Below are 26,772 nucleotides of genomic sequence, written 5' to 3'. Positions count from 1 at the left end.
CATAGTAGTACCCAATATTGTCCTCACCCGACACACTGTCTTCAGCTGGAGGTCACTGCGTAGCAATTAGGATTTCTGCCCCGCATAATGCAGGGAGACTGACACCAATTATAGCACCTGTACTGCCACATCAGCACAGAGCAGGGACACAATGGTGAACCTCAGTGCAGCTAATAAATTATGAAATGGCTTAGGTAAGGTAAATGCTGAATGGATTATTTTAGAATGAAGCAGGATAATAGTGTGTACACTAGTGAAAAAACAAACTTTGATCAGATACCAGAAGAAATGTGTGCACACAGAGGATGATAAACGTGAGGATTAATCTATCAGGCACGTGTGTAGAGCTTCAGGCCCCGATTTTAACTCCCCTCGCCTGGCGGAAACTGGGAGGCGGCGGTTAAAATGAGGGGAGAGAGTTACCCACTCCGAACCCACTGCCTTCCCGACGGGTCCAAGTATCAATCCGCTCTTTTGAGCAGGACTTCCCCCCGTCATCGGGACCCGATCTGCTACTTTAGTCGGAGGCCTGAGCGAGGGGAGCAGTGATGGCTTCTCCAACAGTCCAGACGTGTCGGAAAGGGGGATCGTGGGCCAGAAGGTCGAGTCAGGTCAATTTTTCCTAAGGTTTCCTTGTGGGCCCGGAGAAGCACCGTCCCCTCCTCCTCCTCCCCTCTCCACCTCTCTTAAAAAATCAGGGGCCTGAGTGTAGGGACATTCACAACACTGCTAAATGCTAGGCTGGGACGAGCATCGATAGGATAAGTGGGTTCTTTTTGTTTGCAACCTTTTAATGTAAATAAAGATGGCTGCTTCTAGGCCGGCCAACCCTCCAGGATTGTCCTGGAGTCTCTAGGAATTAAGGATTCATCTCCTTAACACTGGTGCGAGCAGGAAAATCATTGGTGCATTAAAAAATTGTATGTTTTTTTCAATTTTCGATGAACTCTTTCATTTGTTAGTTATAAAAATGCTGAAGATGGGGGAAAAAAAAGGCCGTCTGATTGGGCGGGGGTGGGAATTGGAGGCAGGAGGTTATGTGATCAAACCTCCCGGAATACGTCCAACTAGAGTTGGTAACCCTAGTTGCTACGGTGATTAACCCAGTACACGGGAAATCTGATAGCTCAGTGTGATGTCCTCAGCAGCTTGAAACAGATGCCTCAACAACCATTTTGGGGGGGGGGGGGGGGAGGGGGGTGGAAAGAAGTCTTTATAGTTAATATTGCAATATACAGGAAGAAGGGAAGGAGAAAGGGGAGGGAGAAGAACAAGGACAGAAAAACACAACCACTACAAAGATTAAACAACCGTAAAACACATGAATGAGAAAGAAATTAAATTAGCTTTTGATGCCAATTCCCTGTTTAAGGCGGTTTGGTCAAAAAAATACACAGCAAAAACAAATTAAAACACGTTTAACCTTTGGTCTCTTAGCAGGACATCGCTGACTTTAACATCTGCTTTGCGATTAAGTTAAGTACCACAGCCACCACTGAGCAATTAGGGAGGTTAATGTTATTTTTTTAATGAGTGTAACAAGTTGTTGGTGATCATTTTTACGCGCTAACTTCTCAAAGACCTGTGGTTAAACAGTGTTTGAAGACATATGCAGATTGTTATAAAGCTGTAATTTCCAGGAAGTTACCTTCTCCCAACACATTCCACCCTGTTTAAAGCTGCAGTATATTGTGAGCCCCGTTATATTTTGTGGGCAATATGTTTGGTTTTCGAAACGGCAAACAAATTCAATTATGTTTGGGTTCTGCACTGGCAATTCACTTCCAATTTCCCTCAAGTTTCTTCCTGTCCCTTCCTGAGGTGCTGACCTGTATTGGTGACAACGGGCACTGGCGGCCCAAACTGCCATTCTACTTATGCGAGCAACAATGGCAAGTACCAGCAGGTTATTTGACTGCGGAGGCCAAGGCTGTTCATGTCCTCACCCGACATCCCCATCCTTTCCAGCAAACAAACAGCAATTTAATTTTTAAAAAATGTAAATGGACTTTTAACACAGCTTCTATACTATTTGTCCAATGCTCATATTGCACCCCACTGAAGGCGCTGTCATGCTGGGGTGTGGTTGCCGGGCTGCTGGCCACCCTCAGGTGCCCAAGTGGCTTTGACAGCGAGGGCCGAAGGCGGGGGAGATAGTAAAGGTCGATCCTGAGCTCAGCCAACATCCACACACAGCTGTATTTTCTAGCAGGGGTCAAGGATATCGATCAGGGGTCAACCCTAACCCAGGTCTGCTACTGACTGAGATCAGTTAGCTCACCATAGACCAGGGATCAAATCAGAGAATCTTACAGCACAGAAGGTGGTCATTCGGCCCTTCTTGCCTGTGCTGGCTCTTTGAAAGAGATATCCAATTAGACCCCCCCCCCCCGACCCCATCCCTTGCTCTTTCTCCATAGCCCTGCAAATTTTTCCATGAGAAAATCTTGAGACTTTTCTGCTCGGTAAGTGTCAGCTCCACACTGGGGTGTGCATTTATCCACTCAGCTCTTCCAGCAGCCTTTCTTTTTTTTTTAAAAGGGACAAAAGTATTTGTTCTTCAAAAAAAAGTTCACCTCTGTAGGAGAATGCCGAACCCCAGGTTTTTTTAAAAAAAGACCCGCGATCAGCTTTGGTACCTGGTGAGAATTTACAGGACGCTTTGAGGAAATTAGGAAGAAACTATTTAAATGCAGAAAATGACCCCATTGCAATAATATTTCATTTTCAAATACATATATATTTACAAATATATCATGGATAGATCCACACATCAAAACTGGGAAAATACCACACAGCTGTGACTGAGATGATATTTTACTCTGATATATACTGCAGCTTTCCCACATTCCACAATATTCACAAAGAAACAAGTAAAGGGCAGACGATACAGTACCTCCATGGTCTGAGACTGGTGCATGGCTTTGATTGCATTCTGTGCCATTGCCCTTGTGGAAAACGTGACAAATGCACAGCCTGTGGGGACAAGGGGGACAGGGGAGCAGGAGAGACAAAAAAAAACAACAAGACAAGAGGATTGGACGCTTGTTAAACCAACACAACTCTACGAGAACGGCCACAAGACGACACTGTTCTCAGTAGTACATGAAAATACAACAGCTTTTTAACATTTTCATTTTCACTGACAATTTTTTTTTTAAAGCCAAGAGCAGTCAGAGCAAGCCATGCCTTCTCATCCCCCCACCTCCCTCCCCCCTCGCTGCTGGTCCCTAAAGCATCTTGGTTAATGCGCTCACGAGAAAAAGGAAAGTAGGTCAACACACCATTTTACATACACAGCTGCCGCACTGAAAAGACCACATAAAACTCACTGTGCTGCACAGCTTTAGTGCACATGGGCCCAGTTATAAGGTTAGCTGTCTGTGCTGTCTGCCGTTGTTTAAACACACACAGTTGTCCTTCCATTGAGATTCTCAAACCACACTTTTGTTTGGAGCGGGCAGGGAGGGGTTAAGGTGAGGAGGAATAGGCTAGTTGTTTATTTTGTTTAACGGGCAGAACTAAAAAAGTTTTTTTTTCCCTTCTTTGAATTAAATTAATAATTCAATATACGTCACGTTATTAAAATCATCTCCTGCTTCCGTTCATTTTAACATGCCGGCAGTATGTGCGCAGTCATGTTTTTTGACGGTGTGTTCTATCAGGGGTGTGAGAAGAGTGACTGCTGAGTTTTGACCATTGACCGGGCTGGTAACAGAGCCGAGCAGAACTTATGTTCTCTTTCAAAAAAATATATCTGACTCTATCTCATTAGAGGATTCAAATAACAGGGGGAATGGCAAGTCCCTTGGGATTACAAGAGGCTCTGAAATTTCCTTTGATACCAAAGAGGAATTCAGAGGCAGATTTGGGGAAACTAGTGAGTCCATTTAATTGTACAATGCAGCCTTTTCACACTATAATAGTATTTTCAAATGTGTACCGTATATATGATAACATGGTTATAAATCATCTTCTCAATCAGTGACCCATTTAGAAGACACCCTGTGGCAGATTTATTTTATTGTTTGATTTCATATAAATTGTTTTAAGTTTCCCTTTTGTTTCATCTCTCTAAATTGGGTAAATATCATTTATTCTATCCAATCTACCCTAACTATCAAAGAGAGAAGTTAAATCCTTTGTAATATTACTGCGTGGTGATTTTACTTTGGCTGATTATAACGAACCAGACTTGCGTGGGAATGTGTAAGGGGAAGATTACAATATCCAGTGTGGGTTTGAGTTTTTCTTAATCTATATATCTAGGCCGGAGAGCCTCTTTACTGGATGACAGCAGGTCAGTCAGCAGCTGAAAGAGAAAAGACAGGTTAACATCTCAGGTAGGACCCTCCATTGTTCTAACAAAGGCTCGCCACTGGAAAAAAATGGCCTACTTTTCCTCTTTCAGATGCTAATTGACCCGCTGTGCATTTCCTGTTTTTATTTCAGATTTGCCAACAGTCATTTATTTTGTCCTGATCGTTACTTTGCTGGCTTGGTAGAGTGAGGCACATCAGACAGAAGTTTCACATCTCTGCGGTCACTCATTCATCAGGAGCTTGTCGTCCATGCTGGGTTGTCCCACCATGGGGGGGGGGGGGGGGGGGGGGGCGGGAGGGAATGAAATTCCCGACAACCCAATTTGTCTCATCTCATGAGAACATGATTCATTGTGTCTGGAATTGGAAGCTGTTTAACACTCCATGGCTAATGAGTGGTGGGGTGGGGGTATTAAATTTAAGCAATTCGGAGACAAAAAAATTCTTTTGCCCCATACTTTAAATGGGTTATCATCTCTGTTAAAGAGACAGACAATTTCCTTGTCTGACATGATCAGAGGCAAATCACTTTCCCCACTGTCAAAGAGACAGACAAAAAGAAATTTCATATGAATCTGTCAAGCGTTTGTCTACTAATACGGTATTGCATAATTTCAAGGCCACGATGCTTTAAAAAACATAACTAAAGACTGTGTGGTGAAAATATCCCACCTTCATCTCTGATGACTGTAGGCACACTTGCCTTCTAGGAGCTTTGGGGAGTCAGGGAGAGAGAGAGAGAGAGAGAGAGAGAGAGAAAAGAGGGAGAGAGAGAGAGAGAGAGAGAAGAGGGAAAGAGAAGAGGGAGAGGGATAGAGGACTTAAATGATAGAGATGAGACAGTCAGTGTCTATGTAGACTTGGAGACAGATGGACAGTTCCCAGCAGGCTTCTTTTCTGAAGCAGTCCTGGGCCGAGCTGCAGAGAACCAATTATGAAATTTGGTGACCACCCAAATGAAATGCTCTCAAGCCTCCGGGGCAGTTGGCTCGTGTTGACAGACCTGCTGCTCAGGACGCACAGAAAATCCTGGGCAGTGCCATCCTTTTTTTTTGGGGGGGGGGGGGGGGGGTGCCAGGAGAAGGAAGAATTGAGAGAGGAATTTTGTTTGCATGGCGAAGCTTTAAAGGGGCGAGAAGGTGTTGCTCACATCTGCACAGGTGTACCCCCATGGGCAGATCCACAGATCATTGTTAAAATTGAAAGAGTTATATCCATTTGAACAGGGAAAAGCAATGAAAATCTGTATTTAGTTTGACTTTGCTTGAGCGTTAAAAACTACTTCCATTTTTTTGAGAAATGACAAGCCAAAGTTCATGCATGGGAGGACAGACTGACAAAACTGTTAACATAAATCCCCTGTTTCTCACAGCACAGTTTCGGACAGGGAGGAGTAGGCAGAGGCCTCCTTAAAGGCTTCTAGTCGATGCTCTCCAGGCTGCTTGTAAAAGTTATTGCCAGGCTTAAATCCCATGTTTTTTTTTCTCCCTATCAGGTTCAAATTTTGCTGAAAATTAATCCACCTTCCATTGCTCATCCAATACCTCAGTTTTTGTAAAATAAAAAACTATAGAACTCTTTCTTTTTTTTGTGTTTTCGATAAGTTTCACAGTACCTGTGAGGAATTGACAATAAAGTTACAATTGTCGTTTTTAATCATTTCCTTGAGCTCTCTGTGTTGTCATAGACAACTGATACAGCGGCCTTGCCGTGAATGGAAGTATACACGGGGCTAATGTCGAGTCTGCCTTGTTAAATATTCAGTGTTGGTTATCTTCAGGCTGGCAAGAGAAGGCTAATGGGAAAGAGCAGTCTTCACTTATATGTTTTTTTTTTATTTTGCAATCTTGCATTAGTTCCTGCATTTTCTCTGACCCGATAAATACTATCTGTGCCGGCAGTAAGGTTTCTGAAAGTAATTTCCTTGTCTGACACGATCGGAGGCAAACCACTTTCCTTGCTGTCAAAGAGCACATTCTCTAACACATCTATTACCTCTGTCATCTAGATCGGAAGAAGTCTATCTTTTACTCGAGTGTTAAAAACTACCTCCATCTTTTGAGAGAGGGATTTCTTGGAAACAAAAAAAAAAGATAACATTGCACCGTTAAACCCAGTAAAAGTTATGGGAAAATGACGGAGTCCTTATGGAATGGGTTTTGGTTTAGTAGGGTGTGGTTGCTCAGTAATGCACAGGTTTAACTTGCTAAGCTCCATTTACCCGGAGAAGTAACTGGTCTGTCACTTTTAATCATGGATAAATTAGTGATCAAATCGCTTCAGCCTTCTCTGGAGGTAATTCTGGTCACGACACAGCACCTATGTTTAAACAATGCTTATTCTAAGCCCCAATCAATTGTCTCCCTGCTGTGTTATTATTATTCATTTAATTTTATCCCTTTATTTCACTCCTACCGCCAGCTCCTCAGAAGCCTACAATTAGGAGTGGAGACAGACTCTTTCAGTGCTAGAGTTAATGAGATGGAGATATCGGGAAACAAAATACAGAAAACGCTGCTTATACACACAGCGGGGTCAGTCAGCATCTGAAAGAGAGGAGACAGGCGATGATATTTCAGGGGCTGGGACCCTGCAGCAGTTGTGATGGACTAAAATACTCCTTTCCTCTCTCAGAGGCTGTTTTTTTTTAAAATTCTGTACTGACACGAGATATGGGTTTGCTGAGATATATGCTCTTGTACGCCGATTTCTCAGTTTACTGGTTGACCCCAGAATCCATTAATTTAACATTAATCATCAATAATATCACAGGCCCAACCTCCCCGCCCGACCACCCACCCCCTGCAAACTCAGATTTTTCTCTCTTCTACACACTGCTTTCCTTAAATTAATAGAAATATTTTCAAAATTATTTCCTCAACTTAAAATTTATGCACTTTTATATCTCTCATAATTGCCAATGGTCAAAGTGGGCCCCTATGTATTACCTAAAGAGAAGGCTTTGAAACATTTGAAAATTTAAATTGAATAACTACTGATAACAAGATTGAAGGTTATTAACCTCATCACAGTTGGGAAACTTTAAGAGGGCTAAAACCATTTGGTAACAGGAGTAAGAAAAAAAATTAGGATTTTTTTTTTAAAGTTAGCTTTTGAAACGACCCTGCTTCATTCTGAAGCTGCCATGACAAGAGGCAATTTAATGAAATACTGGCCGAAGAGAATGGCACAAGACAGAATCCAGCAATCAAAGTACTCGCATAACGGGTTGAAAATACCTCGCTGGAGGAGCTTAGAGAGTTAACAGCACGCTGAAGGAGACATATTGATATGCTATATTTTGAGTGGAAGATGCAGCGTTCCACTTCAATGACTGTGACATGTAGTTCCAATTAGCACTGGGAAGAAACAGGCAGGATGGATTGTACACTTGCCTCGACTCAACCCGTCGGGTCCCCGTAGAATTCTGCATTCTTCTATCTGCCCAAACGTCGAGAACATCACCCTGATGTCGTTCTCATTGCACTTTTTCGAAACCATCCCTATGAACAACTTTCGGTCTTCCACAGCTGGAAGGGGCAGGGGAAAAAAAAAAAGAAAAGGCGGGAGGCCATTAGCGGTAACGTTTGATCACCTTTCTCGGACAACGACATTTTATTGACACAATAGGCCATGAGGTGAGACAGTACGAGGTGACTTTGCTATCAGTCACAGCCCCTGAAGCAAGAAGACTGCCCCCCCACCACCCACTCTATATAAGCTAACGGCTGAGTGTTAGTCTGAATAACAAATTGAATCCTGAAAAATAAGTGTTGCCATTATACCCCCACGGGTCAGTCCTTGGCACCAGCCCTAACTCCAACAAAAGGCAATTAGAAGGGATGGGAATAATGTCCTTCCGTCCGACTGCCTGAATCAGCTTTACAATAAAAGAAAGAATTTATGAATTAATATATTTACTACAAGCACACAGGGACGATTTACACCACAACATGTTCCAAAAAGCTTAAGTGTTTAATAAAGTGCGTCTGGATTGTTGCACTTAACAACCTCAAGCACTCAATAAAATGGAAATCAAATTTACTGTAAATTAGACACCTTAAAGGCATATGTTGTGAGAATGAGAGAGAAATTTTCTGATGGAAATCTGAGCAGCAGAATCTGTGCACTTGACTTCTACAATGTTGTTGCTACACGACATTAAAGGAAGTTCCCTAGAGTTTTAATAAACAGCGAACAGTCATTGGCCTTCCCTAGAAAGTTAGGATCAAGCCTAGTTTGCCATGGATCTGTGTCACAGTTTCAAACAGCACAATCTAAATTGGCACCACCTCAGTGTTCAAATGACAGTGGTTTAACCCTATGTGGACAATAACATCTATTTGTATAAAAGCAGCATGGGTGCTAGTCAGGGAGTGGTTCAGTGCAGTCAACGATGGAACCAAAATGAGGCAACTATTGTCAGCCTCAAACTCACGTACCTATTTATAGACCAAATGGAGCCGTCATCTCATCAGCATTTTTTGTTAACACCAAGAACTTTGTGTTTTTGTGAAATTTAACAAAAAAAAAATTGAAACTTATCCAAAAGCAATGGATGTTTGCTGCTTTTGTATCCTGGGTTTAGTTAAAAATGATGTTCTCCGATGGGTATAATAAATGCTGTAATTAATGATCAGGTTTTTATTGTTCTATATGTTTATAATATATATTGAGGCACTGTCCACTCCAGTTCTTTTCACCAGGACAGATTGAAATGGCCCTATTACCTGAGCTTGTTGTGAGCATGAACTAGCCATGTTAGAATAAAACACTCATCAATAATTTAAAATAAAAGCTTGACGTGAATATTCTACAGGTCTACCATAAAACAACTCTTAGATCTCTGAACGAGGGGGGAAAAAGTGACAAACTGTTACAAATTGGTATTGGAGTTCGGGGAGGTGGTGAAGGATGAGCTTATTAACCCCCTGAGTGCTGAACTGTTCTGCAGATTCTCAGTGTGAATACTTTCTGTTGTGCAATCTGTAACTAGGACTCATTCCAGGCACCAGTAATGAGGAACATAGAAACCGGAGCTGGTTCCGCCATTCAATTCGATAGCCCTTCAGTGCAAAAAAAAAGTTGAGTGGGGAACTGATGTTCTGTCACTCATTCTCACTATGTTGAATCAACGCTCGTCATACTGTCCCTTATTTTCATTCAGTATTTCCCTGTACCTCTTTCAGTCTTCCCTTTCCCTGAGAATCTTCAGGGTTTTAAAATCCAAGCTTGGCATCACCAAATGAGAAGCAGGATCCCTGGCTGATTTTTCTCCTCCTTATTCCAGGGGTGCTGATAAATGCAATGTCCGATAAAGCCACTTTGGTTAGATCAGCTAAGTCAGCACAGAGTGGGGATTGAACTCGTAGTCCCCCTGCTCTATATGGCTCAGTTCCACACTGGGCAGTGCACTCGCCAAGTGAGTCACAGGGATGAGCTATGCCCGCAAAAAAGTTGTTGGCAAAGTTTTTGTCCTCTCTTTATGGACACATGAAGTTGCATGCAAGTGATGGAATGATCGAAGAGGCAGTCACCTCTTCTATGCTGTTCCCTTCCCCTAAACCCTAATAATGCCCCTTTGATGCAAAGATTGGTGCGACTCCAGCGAGTAATCAGTCATTGCAGAAACAGCCTCCAAAGTGTCTCATTTAATTAACCAGCTTCCTGTTTGTTAATGTCAGCATATGGCACCTAATTACAGTCTGAAAATTCATAAGCATACTCATTATGAATTTTTATGATGACTTAATCTATAATTACTATTACTCGAAAACGGGCTTTTTTTTGCGTGTCATTTGTTTTAGAAACTGCGAAATTATTTCACAAACATTTCAAAATTAATTGTTTCAAAGACCACAATGTCCATTCTGAAACAGATTTGAGATGAACGAGAGCAACCTTGAAACACAGAAATCAAGGCGTTTGCTCTCGCACTGCTCCACTTGTGATTTTGGGTCTCAGTGACGGAGGACTTTTGAAACCAGTAGCCAAACGTGAAGAAGAAAGATTCATCAGTCCCGTGCAAAGGGCGCTGAGTCAAGGCAACGCAATTACACTCCAGAGGAATCAATTAGACTCAAAGGCGCTAAATTGAGCTGTGTGGCGCCCGTTGTTTCGGCGCTACACGGCCTCTCCAACATCCAAGATGGCGTCTTGGCTGCGCACGCACGTTTCCAGCGTGACGTGCGCCAGACGTTATATTGGTATAGGAGTTAGCGCTTACGCAAATACCGAACGTCGGAAGCATGTAAAGTAAAGAGAAAATGGATATAATCAGTGTGCAACACTGATTTAAAGTGATAGACACCATTTTGGGACTTAACACTCAACTCAACGCACAGTCTTAACCTCGACCATCTGAACGTGTCTTGGAGTGCCTGGAGGACTTCCCACCAGCGCTATTTAAAGGGACCCTGCAGAATTTACAGGTTAGTGGCTGGATTATTGCTTCTGGCTGCTGCGGCAATTGCAACTGTTTTTGGAGGTCTCCTATACTCGAATACTAGGACTAGGGGACATAGCCTAACACTGAGAGCAAGGACATACAGGAAGTTAGGAAATGCTTCTTCACGCAAAGGGTGGGAGAAGTTTGGAACGCTCTTCTGCAAACAGCAGTTTATGCCAGTTCAATTGTGAATTCTAAATCTGAGATTGATAGATTTCTGTGAACCAAGGGCATTAAAGGATATGGGGCTACGGCTGTGGAGTTAGGTCACAAGACCACCGTGATCTCATTGAATGGTGGAACAGGCTCGAGAGGCTAAATGTCACTGCCATTTGCTGCCTCCTGATATGCGCCACCTTCTCCTGCAAGAAAGCGGGATGTGTGTCTGGGTGATGTGCCTGTCATGGTTGAACAGCTGCCAGTGTGTGTGGCCTGAGAGTTGTGGGTGGGCGACTTGTAACAGTGGTCATATGTCAGGGTGAGAGGAAGCATCTGATTAGAAGAGTTGAGTACTGATGGAAAGAGTTTGTTGGTACGTGGGTGATGGGGGGGTGTAGTGCGTGGAGCAGTGGATGCGGCTAGTGGTGCAGTTGGTAGGAGACGCCACTTGACAGTTGACCTCACTCACCATGACCACTCATGTCAAAGCATTGAATTTCTTCCTGCACTGCATCCATTTTATGATCCTGTGCGCCTGGCATTGACTTCGTCCCCCGCTGCCTTTTGGGTATATGTCTGGAGGACATCTTCCCCCACCCCTCCCCCTGCGGATATAGGATGTTCCTCCTTCTGTCCACCTCTTACTCCAAGGCCTGTAGTGCATCAGCAGAGAACCTTGGTGCACACACTCTCGCAGGCCTGGTACAAACTCAGATCGGCAGATTGGTGAGGTCTGGCATGCAGATTGGATGATGTGGGATTTAGTAGTGTGCAACCTTTATTCAATGATTTAACATAACTCAGTATGTAAATGTAAGGAATCTTACAACACCAGGTTATAGTCCAACTGTTTTATTTGAAAATCACTAGCTTTCGGAGGCTTTCTCCTTCGTCAGGTAAGCGAGTGTAGGATTCCATGGAAGGTTGCCGCATTTATAGTCAGAGAACAATACCTGGTGATTACAGATAATCTTTCCAACTGCCTGTTGTCAAGGCAATCAAAGTGTTCAGACAGAGTGTTGTTACCTACAGGACCACCGAATACACAAACGGCCAGAATAAAAAAGACAGACAGAGATAGAGAGAGAGAAACATCCGAAAGGAAGAGAAAGACAGAGAATGACCCGTTGTGTTAAAAACAGATAACTTTTTTTCGCTGGTGGGGTTACGTGTAGCGTGACATGAACCCAAGATCCCGGTTGAGGCCGTCCTCATGGGTGCGGAACTTGGCTATCAATTTCTGTTCGACGATTTTGCGTTGTCGTGTGTCTCGAAGGCCGCCTTAGAGAATGTCCCTGACTGCTGAAGTGTTCCCCGACTGGGAGGGAACCCTCCTGTCTGACGATTGTTGCGCGGTGTCCGTTCATCCGTTGTCGCAGTGTCTGCATGGTCTCGCCAATTACCATGCTCCGGGGCATCCTTTCCTGCAACGTATGAGGTAGACAACGTTGGCCGAGTCACAGGAGTATGAACCATGTACCTGGTGGGTGGTGTCCTCTCGTGTGATGGTGGTGTCTGTGTCGATGATCTGGCATGTCTTGCAGAGGTTGCCGTGGCAGGGTTGTGTGGTGTCGTGGACGCTGTTCTCCTGAAAGCTGGGTAATTTGCTGCAAACGATGGTCTGTTTGAGGTTGGGTGGCTGTTTAAAGGCGAGTAGTGGAGGTGTGGGGATGGCCATAGCGAGGTGTGCGTCGTCATCGATGACATGTTGAAGGCTGCAGAGAACATGGCGTAGTTTCTCCGCTCCGGGGAAGTACTGGACGACAAAGGGTACTCTGTTGGTTGCGTCCCGTGTTAGTCTTCTGAGGAGGTCTATGCGATTTTTCGCTGTGGCCCGTCGAAACTGTCGATCGATGAGTCGAGTGTCATATCCCGTTCTTACGAGGGCGTCTTTCAGCGTCTGTAGGTGTCCATCGCGTTCCTCCTCGTCTGAGAAGATCCTGTGTATTCGCAGGGCCTGTCCATAGGGGATGGCCTCTTTGACGTGGTTAGGGTGGGAGCTGGAAAAGTGGAGCATCGTGAGGTTGTCCATGGGCTTGCGGTAGAGAGGTGCTGAGGTGCCCGTCTTTCATAGAAGTTACAACATGGAAACAGGCCCTTCGGCCCAACATGTCCATGTCGCCCAGTTTATACCACTAAGCTAGTCCCAATTTGCCTGCACTTGGCCCATATCCCTCTATACCCATCTTACCCATGTAACTGTCCAAATGCTTTTTAAAAGACAAAATTGTACCCGCCTCTACTACTGCCTCTGGCAGCTCGTTCCAGACACTCACCACCCTTTGAGTGAAAAAATTGCCCCTCTGGACCCTTTTGTATCTCTCCCCTCTCACCTTAAATCGATGTCCCCTCGTTATAGACTCCCCTACCTTTGGGAAAGATTTTGACTATCTACCTTATCTATGCCCCTCATTATTTTATAGACTTCTATAAGATCACCCCTAAACCTCCTACTCTCCAGGGAAAAAAGTCCCAGTCTATCTAACCTCTCCCTATAAGTCAAACCATCAAGTCCCGGTAGCATCCTAGTAAATCTTTTCTGCACTCTTTCTAGTTTAATAATATCCTTTCTATAATAGGGTGACCAGAACTGTACACAGTATTCCAAGTGTGGCCTTACTAATGTCTTGTACAACTTCAACAAGACATCCCAACTCCTGTATTCAATGTTCTGACCAATGAAACCAAGCATGCTGAATGCCTTCTTCACCACCCTATCCACCTGTGACTCCACTTTCAAGGAGCTATGAACCTGTACTCCTAGATCTCTTTGTTCTATAACTCTCCCCAACGCCCTACCATTAACGGAGTAGGTCCTGGCCCGATTCGATCAACCAAAATGCATCACCTCACATTTATCTAAATTAAACTCCATCTGCCATTCATCGGCCCACTGGCCCAATTGATCAAGATCCCGTTGCAATCCTAGATAACCTTCTTCACTGTCCACAATGCCACCAATCTTGGTGTCATCTGCAAACTTACTAACCATGCCTCCTAAATTCTCATCCAAATCATTAATATAAATAACAAACAACAGCGGACCCAGCACTGATCCCTGAGGCACACCGCTGGACACAGGCCTCCAGTTTGAAAAACAACCCTCCACAACCACCCTCTGTCTTCTGTCGTGAAGCCAATTTTGTATCCAATTGGCTACCTCACCTTGGATCCCGTGAGATTTAACCTTATGTAACAACCTACCATGCGGTACCTTGTCAAAGGCTTTGCTAAAGTCCATGTAGACCACGTCTACTGCACAGCCCTCATCTATCTTCTTGGTTACCTCTTCAAAAAACTCAATCAAATTCGTGAGATGATTTTCCTCTCACAAAACCATGCTGACTGTTCCTAATCAGTCCCTGCCTCTCCAAATGCCTGTAGATCCTGTCCCTCAGAATACCCTCTAACAACTTACCCACTACAGATGTCAGGCTCACCGGTCTGTAGTTCCCAGGCTTTTCCCTGTCGCCCTTCTTAAACAAAGGCACAACATTTGCTACCCTCCAATCTTCAGGCACCTCACCTGTAGCTGTCTTTGATGGAGATTCGTGTGTCCAAGAAAGAAACCGATTCTGAGGAGTAGTCCATGGTGAGCTAGATGGTGGGATGGAACTTGTTAATGTTATCGTGTAGTCTCTTCAGTGATTCTTCGCCATGGGTCCATAGGAAGAAAATGTCGTTGATGTATCTGGTGTATAGCGTTGGTTGGAGGTCCTGTGCAGTGAAGAAGTCCTGCTCGAACTTGTGCATGAAAATGTTGGCGTATTGGGGTGCGAATTTGGTCCCCATGGCTGTTCCGTGTGTTTGGGTAAAGAACTGGTTGGGTGCAGGGTAAGAGCAGATCGCGCTACCCCCGCCCAATAACAGGCCATATCCAATTTTTTTTTTCCCCCCAAAGACTCTACTGCCCTTCTTCATTATAACATGGTCCCACAAGCACATCGCAGGTCTCAGTCTAGTGATGGAAACCTATTTGAAGGCAAATTTCATGCTACATCCTGGGGCATGAAAATTTGAACAAACGTACAAGGAACTGTTAGGTGTGAAATTAGGGTGATCGAAGATTTGTATATATTTCTGAGTGAGCTTGCCCAATGAGACCACATTGGGGTCAGTTTTGTGCTCTGGGTGCACGTGGCCAGGGTTGACCAAGCTTGTTCTGTGTCGGACCAAAATACCTTGTCAGATACCTTCAAAGTGCTAGAGGCCCGGATGGGGAGCCAGGTATATCATTATGCACCCATGCACTCAGTGGTCGGGCTGGGGCTGGGTGCCATCTTGGGCAGAAAGAAACATTGCATCCATCTTATGAAATGTGCCACATCTTGGTTAATTAATGAGCACTATAATGAGATCAAGTGCTGTAAAATAACATGTGATGTTTTCACCTGCATTTCAACATCAAGAGAAGACTTCAAAAGATGAGGAAATAAGCACAAAAGCATTTTTAGGAACAGGGCATGGCCATTCGACCCAAGAAAACCATCCCTTTTCCATAAATCACCTCTACCATATCCTTCAATACCTACTCTCTCCACAAACTAATTTAATTGTTTCTTGAGCCCAGTTATACTGCCTGCTTCATGGGCCATCCTCAATGTATCATAGTGGGTACAGCACAAGAGAAGGCCATTCGGCCCAACGTGCCTGTGCCGGCTCTTTGAAAGAGCTAGCTATTTTAAACTTTTATTCCCTGAAAGGAGAATGAGGAAGGTTCAGCCAGTTCTTCCCAACCCATCCCGCTGTTCAGGACACATAGGGGGTCACTTTTTATTTATGTTCTACTCTTGTGCTAAGTCTCTATCCTACTTCTGAAGTATTGGGTGGGGAGTACTAGAGTTAGCCTCGGCATCTCTGGGCTAAGTTAAAGGGGAAAACATTAGCAAGTGTTCCATTCCTGATCACTAACCAGTGACCCCTGATGCACGTATCAGGACTAGGTTTGGCTGTGATGCCCTCCACAGTCGAAAGTCCACAGTCATTCATTGGTTACTTTGGTGAAGTCCCAATGGGCTGCCAAAACCCGTGGAAGTGTACCCACCCACAGTCAGTGCCTTCAGGAGAAGAGGGAAAACGTCTTGGAGGGGCAGGAGAACAAAACTCAACATATAAGAAATCCCAACGCTCCATTAGTCAGTGCAAATGCTTTGCTTACCATTTGATTTTTCACTATCAGCAGGTTTCATCTGAATAGGATGATGCATCTGAAATGAAAGAAGGAACTTGAATTATTCCCTGAAATACAGAAAGGAAAATAAGTGCTCCACACAAACACAAAATGGCTTTGAATATTCCCAGCTGAGCACTGCTGCAAACAGCATCAATTCTCCTTCCATTTTTTAAAATCACAGTGCCGTGAAACGCCAATGGTTCAAATAAAAATGAATGGATCTTTTAAAAATCCAACTCCCCGTCATCATAATTAGGTGCTTATCTGCACATATCCTCATTTATCTGTAAGGGTTGGTATAGAGTTACTCCCAGGCACCAGCTTTGTTCCTTGGCTTGTCCCATTCATAGGCTCTAGATGATACTTTACTTTGTGCAATGGTATAAAAACGGGTGATAGCGAATCAGCAGCCCGTTTTACAACTCTCCGTATTTTTATGTTCATCGACTTCAACTTCCTGACCCCGACACATTCAATTCAAAATTCTTGTCCTCGCCTATTCCTCTGTCTATGGCCTTGCCCCACTCTATCTTTGTAATTTCTTTCAACCCTATAGACCCTCTCGTTCCTCTGACTCCATCCTTCTGTATGTTCCCCTTCCCTTCACCCAACCATTGGCCGCAAAGTCTTCGGCTGCCTCTGTGCTGCTCTTTGGAACTTCCTCCCTAAACCTCTCTGTCTCTGCACCACCTTTAATGGGAATGAAAATTGGGCCGTTTCTATAACAGGCGGTCAAGGTGCAACTCCAGTTTTACACGTGGGCGGCAAGTTGAAAATCTAACCCCACTTTCTCTTGTACAGACTTGAGCATTTTCTGTTTTGATTTCAGATTTCCAGCATTTGAATTTACTTCCCTTTTCATCTCTATTGTTAATCCAATGAACTGTGTTGCTCTCAAGGTGGGTCCAGGTCACAACAAGGTTACACTTACAAAGAATATAAAACACTTGAGTGCTGCTTTTTTTTGCAAAACATAGCACTTCTACTAGATTCAGTACTGACCTATAACTATTCTGCACCCCGTACCCATTTCCTTCACTGAAGCAAATATTGGGCAATAAATTTGAGCAGGAAACTGTTTGAACTCTCAACCTCTATAAATTATGGTTTAAAAAACAACAGAAAATCAATATTACAGCACAGACGGGAGACACGAGTCACTTTGTCACAAGTGAATAAAGTTAATGGCAGGCAGCCCACAGAGGAGTCAAAAGTAGAAAGTAAAGCACTATTAACAGGACGTTAATATTTGATGGTGATCAGCCATGCATTGCCCAGAGTTCCAAACCATTTCAACTTTAACACAAGCATTGAGAACACTTTCCCTAATTGCAGCTCATCTCTCCCAGGATCATCGTTTGCCTCTCCCTCGGTCTTGCAAAGAAAACGCTGTCTTCATGCGGATAAAAAAGATAAGACACAACTGCGACAGAAAAGGCCATGTAACGTTGGTAAGAAAGGTCCCGGCACGCTGTAGTATCCCAATGTGAGGTTTCCCTGGCAACAGATTGTGCTCAGTGACTTACTTCATGATGGAAAGTGGTGATGATTGAAACACTTAATCTGGGGTCACTAAGGGTCACAAGTAACACCAATCTAATTCCCTTATAATTCTGTTTTTAAACTGTTTTTATTGTACCCTCCTGTGAATCACTTGACAGTGTTATTCTACAGTGATGACACCACAATAATGTTTTACAAGTTATTTTCAATGTGATTTCATGGATGATTTTAATTGTCATAATTTAATCGGATCAAGGTTTCTGTTAAAATAGAGGAATTTCGTACAAATGCATTGAATGTTTGTCGGCTAATATCATCAACAGTAATTTCTGAGCGGCGGCAAAGATCGAGACCAGAGCGGGGATAAAAACAGCGCGGAGAGAGCGAGAGTCCAGTCGGTGAGCGGCGGGAGAGAGCGAGACCAGAGCGGGGATAAAAACAGCGCGGAGAGAGCGAGAGTTCAGTCGGTGAGCGGCGGGAGAGAGCGAGACCAGAGCGGGGATAAAAACAGCGCGGAGAGAGCGAGAGTTCAGTCGGTGAGCGGCGGGAGAGAGCGAGACCAGAGCGGGGATAAAAACAGCGCGGAGAGAGCGAGACCAGAGCGGAGATATAAACAGCGCGGAGAGAGCGAGAGTTCAGTCGGTGAGCGGCAGGAGAGAGCGAGACCAGAGCGGGGATAAAAACAGCGCGGAGAGAGCGAGAGTTCAGTCGGTGAGCGGCGGCAAAGATCGAGACCAGAGCTTACTCTGAGAGCGAGACTCTGAGACCAGCGGCAGAGTTCAGGGTGACGTCACCAGTCAGAAAGTGACGCGGCACAGGGGAGGCAGCTGATTGGTGAGTAGGTTCAGGTGATTATTTCTACCATTTTACTGCAAGTAAAGTAATAAGAAAGGGAAGATCTGCAGGTTTTATAGCAGATAGTGTTTTATTTTTAGTGAACCTAGGTCCCTAGTATAGTTAACATTTTCTAATTTCAACGTAATTTAAAAGGGGTAACTCAGCTAAGGCAAGTCATGGCAGCAGACCTCGCACCCGTGATATGCTCCTCCTGCAAGATGTGGGAAGTCATGGACACTACCAGTGTCCCTGCCGACCATGTGTGCGGGAAGTGTGTCCACCTGCAGCTACTGACCGATCGTATCTCGGAGCTGGAGCTGCGGGTGGACTCACTGTGGAGCATCCGCGATGCAGAGAAACTCGTGGATAGCACGTTTAGCGAGTTGGTCACACCGCAGGTAAAGGGTATACAGGCAGGAAGTGAATGGGTGACCACCAGGAAGAGTAAGAGGTGCAGGCAGGTAGTGCAGGGGTCCCCTGTGGCCATCCCCCTCTCAAACAGATATGCCACTTTGGATGCTGTTGTGGGGGATGACTTATCAGGGGAAGGCAGCAGCAGCCAACTTCCTGGCACCACGGGTAGCTCTGGGAGGAAAAAGAGTGAAAGAGCTATAGTGATAGGGGACTCAATTGTAAGGGGAATAGACAGGCGTTTCTGCGGCCGCAACCGAGACTCCAGGATGGTGTGTTGCCTCCCTGGTGCAAGGATCAAGGACGTCTCGGAGCGGCTACAGAACATTTTGGAGGGGGAGGGCGAACAGGCAGCTGTCGTGGTGCACATAGGCACCAACGATATAGGTAAAAAAGGGGATGAGGTCCTAAAAGCAGAATATAGGGAGTTAGGTGGTAAATTAAAAAATAGGACCTCAAAGGTAGTAATCTCAGGATTGCTGCCAGTGCCACGTGCTAGTCAGAGTAGAAATAGGAGGATATTTCAAATGAATACGTGGCTAGAGGAATGGTGCAAGGGGGAGGGATTCAAATTCCTGGGACACTGGAAACGGTTCTGGGGGAGGTGGGACCAGTACAAACCGGACGGTCTGCACCTGGGCAGGGCCGGGACCGCTGTCCTAGGAGGAGTGTTTGCTAGTGCTGTTGGGGAGGGTTTAAACTAAAGTGGCAGGGGGTTGGGAACCTGAGCAGGGAGAGAGAGGAAAGCGTAACAGGAAGGGACAGAAGGTATGGAGTAATAGGTAAAGTGTTAAAAAAGGAAAAAGCAGGAACTAAGCGTCACAAAACAGATTTGAAAGTTCTTTATCTGAATGCACGTAGCATTCGTAACAAAATGGACGAGTTAACGGCACAAATAACTACGTATGGGTATGATCTTGTGGCCATTACAGAAACATGGCTGCAGGGTGACAACGACTGGGAATTAAATATGCCAGGGTATTTAACAATCAGGAAGGACAGGCAGGAAGGAAGGGGAGGTGGGGTGGCTATGTTAATAAAGGAAGGAATCACTGTAATACAGATAAATGATATTGGGACAAAGCATCAAGATAATGAAACAGTTTGGGTGGAGATAAGGAATAATAAGGGGAAAAAAACATTAGTGGGCGTAGTATATAGGCCTCCTAATAGTTGCAACTCTGCTGGAAGAAGTATTAATCAGGAAATAGTCGGGGCATGTAATAAGGGAACAGCTATAATTATGGGGGATTTTAATTATCATATTAACTGGACAAATCAAATTGGGCAGAGCAGCCTTGAGGACGAGTTCATTGAGTGCATCAGGGATGGATTTCTTGAGCAGTATGTAACTGATCCTACAAGGGGGCAGGCAACCTTGGACCTGGTCCTGTGTAATGAGCCAGGATTAATTAATAATGTCCTAGTTAAGGATCCCCTTGGAACGAGCGACCACAACATGGTTGAATTCCATATCCAATTAGAGGGTGAGAAGGTTGATTCTCAAACAAGCGTACTGAGCTTGAATAAAGGAGACTATGATGGTATGAGAGCGGAATTGATTAAAGTGGACTGGGAAAATAGATTAAAGGGTAAGACGGTACATGAGCAGTGGTGTTCATTTAGGGAGTTATTTTACAACTTTCAAAATAAATATATTCCACTGAGGAAAAAAGGGTGTAAAAGAAATGACAGCCATCCGTGGCTAAGTAAAGAAATCAAGGATAGTATCCGACTAAAAACAAGGACATATAAGGTAGCCAAACTTAGTGGGAGGATAGAAGATTGGGAATTCTTCAAAAGACAGCAAAAAGTAACGAAAGGATTGATTAAGAAAGGGAAGTTAGATTATGAAAAGAAATTAGCAAAAAATATAAAAACAGATAGCAAGAGTTTCTATAGTTATATAAAAAGAAAAAGGGTGGCTAAGGCAAACGTAGGTCCCTTAGAGGATGAGACCGGGAAATTAATGGTGGGAAACATGGAGATGGCAAAAATGCTGAACAAATATTTTGTTTCAGTCTTTACAGTAGAGGACACTAAGAATATCCCAACACTGGACAAACAGGGGACTCTACGGGGGGAGGAGCTAAATACGATTAAAATCACTCAGGAGATGGTACTCAGTAAAATAATGGGACTCAAAGCGGATAAATCCCCTGGACCTGATGGCTTCCATCCTAGGGTCTTGAGGGAAGTGGCAGTAGGGATTGTGGATGCTTTGGTGATAGTTTTCCAAAATTCCCTGGACTCAGGAGAGGTCCCGGCAGATTGGAAAACTGCTAATGTAACACCGTTATTTAAAAAGGGTAGTAGGCAGAAGGCTGGAAATTATAGGCCAGTTAGCTTAACATCTGTGGTGGGTAAAATTTTGGAGTCTATTATTAAGGAGACAGTAACGGAACATAATTTAATAGGACAAAGTCAGCATGGCTTTATGAAGGGGAAGTCATGTCTGACAAATTTGCTTGAGTTCTTTGAGGATATAACGTACAGGGTGGATAAAGGGGAACCAGTGGACATAGTGTATTTAGACTTCCAGAAGGCATTCGACAAGGTGCCACATAAAAGATTATTACTTAAGATAAAAAATCATGGGATTGGGGGTAACATTCTGGCATGGGTGGAGGATTGGTTATCGAACAGGAAGCAGAGAGTTGGGATAAATGGTTCATTTTTGGACTGGCAACCAGTAACCAGTGGTGTTCCACAGGGGTCGGTGCTGGGTACCCAACTCTTTACAATCTATATTAACGATTTGGAGGAGGGGACCGAGTGCAACATATCAAAATTTGCAGATGATACAAAGATGGGAGGGAAAGTAGAGAGTGAGGAGGACATAAAAAACCTGCAGGGGGATATAGACAGGCTGGGTGAGTGGGCGGAGATTTGGCAGATGCAATATAATATTGGAAAATGTGAGGTTATGCACTTTGGCAGGAAAAATCAGAGAGCAAGTTATTTTCTTAATGGCGAGAGACTGGAAAGTACTGCAGTACAAAGGGATCTGGGGGTCCTAGTGCAAGAAGATCAAAAAGTTGGTATGCAGGTGCAGCAGGTGATCAAGAAAGCCAACGGAATGTTGGCTTTTATTGCTAGGGGGATAGAATATAAAAACAGGGAGGTATTGCTGCAGTTATATAGGGTATTGGTGAGACCGCACCTGGAATACTGCATACAGTTTTGGTCTCCATACTTAAGAAAAGACATACTTGCTCTCGAGGCAGTACAAAGAAGGTTCACTCGGCTAATCCCGGGGATGAGGGGGCGGACATATGAGGAGAGGTTGAGTAGATTGGGACTCTACTCATTGGAGTTCAGAAGAATGAGAGGCGATCTTATTGAAACATATAAGATTGTGAAGGGGCTTGATCGGGTGGATGCAGTAAGGATGTTCCCAAAGATGGGTGAAACTAGAACTAGGGGGCATAATCTTAGAATAAGGGGCTGCTCTTTCAAAACTGAGATGAGGAGAAACTTCTTCACTCAGAGGGTGGTAGGTCTGTGGAATTTGCTGCCCCAGGAAGCTGTGGAAGCTACATCATTAGATAAATTTAAAACAGAAATAGACAGTTTCCTAGAAGTAAAGGGAATTAGGGGTTATGGGGAGCGGGCAGGAAATTGGACATGAAGCTGAGTTCGGATCGGTCAATGCCCTGTGGGTGGCGGAGAGGGCCCAGGGGCTGTGTGGCCGGGTCCTGCTCCTACTTCTTGTGTTCTTTAGATTTGTGGTTGGGATCAGATCAGCCATGATCTTATTGAATGGCGGAACAGGCTCGAGGGGCCGATTGGCCTACTCCTGCTCCAATTTCTTATGTTTTCTTATGTTTTTCAAAAAGGCAGTAAAGTTGCAGGGATCATGTAACTCTATAACTTAACTTTCCTACTGTCTTAGTCATGTGTGAACGCTCCATCTCGTGACAGCTTACCTTAGCAAGAGCAGGTATCTTCAGGAGAGAAGAGAATTAGAGGGAGGAATGTATAATACAAAACAAGAGAAAAGATTTAACAGTATTCTGCATGTGGCTTCATTATACAACATCTGAATGTACAAACTCACAAATGCCTCTGACATAGGGTCACATCACTTCTTATTGAGGAGAGAGACATTGAGAAAATTATTGGGAGGGGCTGCAAAGAGAGATCACCCCCATCCACGTTTTAAATTGGCCCCTTTAATTTGGACGTTGGCGTTAAGTCTATACTTGTATGGCTTCGCTGAGTAGCATCAGAAACTTCGTCAACGCCACTCAATTTTGTCCTGGGATTTACAACAATGCCTTGCACAACAATATATAGCTCCTTTAACATAGCAGGACGTCCTGATACTCCAAGGGAAGCAAGAGTTGAAAGACTTAGGGAAGGTAGTTGAAAGTATGGTCAAAGGGGGTCTGTTTTCAGGAAACATTTGAAGGTGGGGGCTGATGAAACAAGGGCAGAGGAGTTAAGGGGAAGAAGAGTGTAGTGATATCACGGCTGAAGGCTTTGCAACAGTGGTGGAAGGGGAGATGCATGGTTGGAAGAGAGGAGGGGCTTTGGGACTGGAGGGAGTTGCAGGGGTAGGATGCAGTGAGGCCAGAGGGTTTAGCATTTTGAAATTGATGCATTGGGGATGTAGGGCCAATGGAGGTAGGTAAAGGACAGGAGGTCTCAGATGATACAGGCTAGCATTTGGGCAGTGGAGTTCTGCATGAGTGATATATTTTCTTGAGGGGAAGTTTCTTCAGATTGATCACTGTAAAGTACAATGGTTTTTTGTTCATTCTCAGAATGACATGCCCTTGAAGTAGTATTTTTTCCTAAAACTTTAATTTTATTCAGTAAAAACACACACAAAAAAAGCATTTTCTTGAAAAATGGGACTTGGGATAAACAGCAATATTTAGTTATGTTAAATTTTGTGGATTGTCAATCATGGCCAAGTCTAAGAATTGGAACCATGAAGGAAAACCTTTCATGTTTCTCCATTTTACTGAGCTCTCTGCATTTAAAAAAAATCATGGTGCAATTATATTGCTCACCACAGGTCAGTCAATAACCTACATTTGATTCAATAAATCATCTTGTCTGTAGCCTTTAAGAGTTATACAGAGTCACCCTTGTGCATCTCATTAACAGCATCCAGTGGTGACCTCTTGAGACAAGAATTTGTGACGGTCCATTTTAATGAAGCTGATGCCCATAAAACATTTAGCACCTGACAAGTGAATCTCTAATGGGAGCGTGAGCTGAATAGGAAACTAAAATACACAATGAAACTCATTCCCCACTTTTATTGACAGGGAACGGATTAGAAATTAAGAAAGGTTTGAGATATATATTATCAACTCAATCACAAATGATGGTTCAGTGAAAGTATCTAAAAATGAATACAGAACTTCTAAGAGCGAAGGAATAAAGTCTCCTCCTTTCACTATTTCTCTCTCTTTAACTTCTGTTTTGCTCTCTACCTTTCTGTCCTTTACTTCTGTTGGTGTCTTCGGTACATAGGAACAGGAGTAGGCCATTTAGCCCCTTGAGCTTGTTCCGCCATTCAATGAGATCATGGCTGATCTGTGACCTAACTCCATATTTCTGCCTTAGCCCCATATCCCTGAATACCTTTGGTTTACAAAAATCTATCAATTTCAGATTTAAAATTAGCAGTTGAGCTAGCATCATCTGTCATTTGTGGGAGAGAGTTCCAAACTTCCACCATCCTTTGCGTGTAGAAGTGTTTCCTAACTTCACTCCTGAAAGTCCTGGCTCTACTTTTTAGGCTATGTCCCCTGGTCCTGGTCTATAATATATCTCTAAAATTTTGTGCTTCTTCTTCACTGCTTATAATGCTGCCCATCATTGAGTCATCGGCAAATTTGGATATGTGGCTCTCTATCCCGTCACCTAAGTCGTTAATAAATAAAGTGAATAGTCTTCTCTTCTACTTGTGTTTTTCTCCTCCCTGCTCCTTTTTTTCTCATTTTTACATTCCATTTTCCTCTTTCCCTTTCTTATTCTTCCATGTTTTACTTCTCTCCTGCTCGCCTTGGCAAATGGGGAAAGCCAGTCTCATCAGGGCTTAGGCAGGCGGGTGAGGAATAGCAGAGCTGGGATACAGGAAGTGGTCAGGCAGAGGTATCTGTATTGGGACTCTAGATGGTGCGAGGTTGGTAGAGGGAAGGGATATGAGCAGCTTGTGAGGGAAGACAGCAGCATTGGGACTCAGAAGACAGGAAGAATAAAAGTACTGGGATAGGCAGGGCATCGAGACTGAGGCAGGTGGGGGCAGGCAGGGCATCGAGACTGAGGCAGGTGGGGGCAGGCAGGGCATCGAGACTGAGGCAGGTGGGGGCAGGCAGGGCATCGAGACTGAGGCAGGTGGGGGCAGGCAGGGCATCGAGACTGAGGCAGGTGGGGGCAGGCAGGGCACTGGGACCTGAGCGGGCTGGGAGAGACACCAGCACCGGGGACCTGGGGAATAGGGGCAGAGATCAGTAGAGCATCGGAACTCGGGAAAGCAGAAAAACACAGAGCATCGGGATTCAGGAGGATGGATGGAGGTAACAATGCTGGGATGCGGTGGGGGGGGGAGGGGTAGGGAGAGGGAGCAGCAATGGGACTCCTTCTGTTGAGGGCAAGAGCTTGACATGATTGACATGGACTCCAGCCAATTGAGAAGAATCACTGCATTCCATCAAAGTACCAGAGACACCTTACTTATGTGTGACCATCAGCAAGCTACTTGACTTGGAGGCATCTCAGCCATGCCTCACCCACCATCCAAACACTGCATTTTTCAGGTGTCGCTGGATATTGATCAGGAGTGGGGGCCCCTGGTGATTTCTCCCTCAACCAACCCAGGAGCGGTGGGGCCGATTTTGATGCCTTTACTGCGAAATCAGCTAACTCACCACAGGCTGGTGAGTAAACCTGGATCTTCCTGCTCTGTGTGGCTCAGCAGCTCACTGCGTAAACTCAGAGAGCCGGGAGCCATTTTTTAAAAAAAATTATTCGAACCGAAACATTAAGAAAGCACAATGAAGTGAGGAATGAGACTAGATTATTGAGCCTGTCTCACCCATTCTGCTGTATTCTTGATTCATGGATTAACGTCATAGAAAGTCACTTCCTTTTTATCCCCGACACAATGGAAACCATTGTATTTCTAAGCTCCTTTTAATTGAACCCATCATCTGGCTCTCGTTATCTTACCCAGATATATATCTGCATCCCTCTACTCCAATGTAATTCAAATACACGTCGAGCAAAAAAAAAATGTTATTAACCAATGAAGTAGCCACAGTGGGATGTTTTCACTGAGAAACGAAACCGCAATGTGTTGTTTCTCCTCAATTGAATTCACAACAATTATTAACACAGCCGCACATTATTCTTGTGTTGCTTTTCACTGCAGGAGTGACATTCCTTTTTTTCGAGGCTTGAACATGCAGTTACGTGTTACACAGATTACACTACAGCTGTGGCTTGAGACTGGAACCTTCTGTTGGATACGCCTCGCCTGCACAACTGGGCTGTACGGTCTCCTCCCAGTGTTCTGGACAGGTAACGTGAGAGCCTTACTCACTGGCAACCTGAGCACTGCTCACATTGTAGTGTCAGCAGACTTATCTTTTCAACTGTGAGGCTGCCTCTTGGAGCTCATCTCATGCTGGGGTTTGAGTGACTTCACAGCCAGATTAAAGTGCGCACTTTTCGTCAATCTGGAGCCGAAGCCACTTCACAGCTATGTGACATCTCCAGCATCTGGCTTGACCATCTGAAATCCCAAAGACCACTGGACAAGACAAATGATAGACAATTGGAAATAATCCTTCACATCTAGTTAGGACACCACCGACTTCTCACCCAAAATACAGGGGGCGGGGTGGGGGGAATTCCATGGGGATTTTCCCCACTCATCAGCTGTAACTTTGAAGGAG

The 26,772-nt window shown here is 44.4% G+C and overlaps 1 protein-coding gene across 10 annotated transcripts in view; it reads right to left on the bottom strand.

The window, feature by feature from the left end:
• Positions 1–26,772, bottom strand: part of celf2 (cugbp, Elav-like family member 2) — a 472,545-nt gene that overhangs the window by 56,907 nt on the left and 388,866 nt on the right. For all 10 annotated transcript variants that reach the window (XM_068005125.1, XM_068005127.1, XM_068005132.1 and 7 more), the window contains 3 exons: positions 16,088–16,136; positions 7,718–7,852; positions 2,897–2,976 (listed from right to left, as the gene is read on the bottom strand). In XM_068005125.1, the coding sequence (XP_067861226.1) occupies positions 2,897–2,976; positions 7,718–7,852; positions 16,088–16,136 (264 nt within the window). The remainder of the gene's footprint in view (positions 1–2,896; positions 2,977–7,717; positions 7,853–16,087; positions 16,137–26,772) is intronic.

The sequence above is a fragment of the Heptranchias perlo genome, chromosome 24, assembly GCF_035084215.1.
Source record: "Heptranchias perlo isolate sHepPer1 chromosome 24, sHepPer1.hap1, whole genome shotgun sequence".
In the NCBI taxonomy this organism is placed as follows: domain Eukaryota; kingdom Metazoa; phylum Chordata; class Chondrichthyes; order Hexanchiformes; family Hexanchidae; genus Heptranchias; species Heptranchias perlo.
Note: the sequence above shows the minus strand (reverse complement) of the source record. Positions and strands in the feature narration are given on the sequence as shown.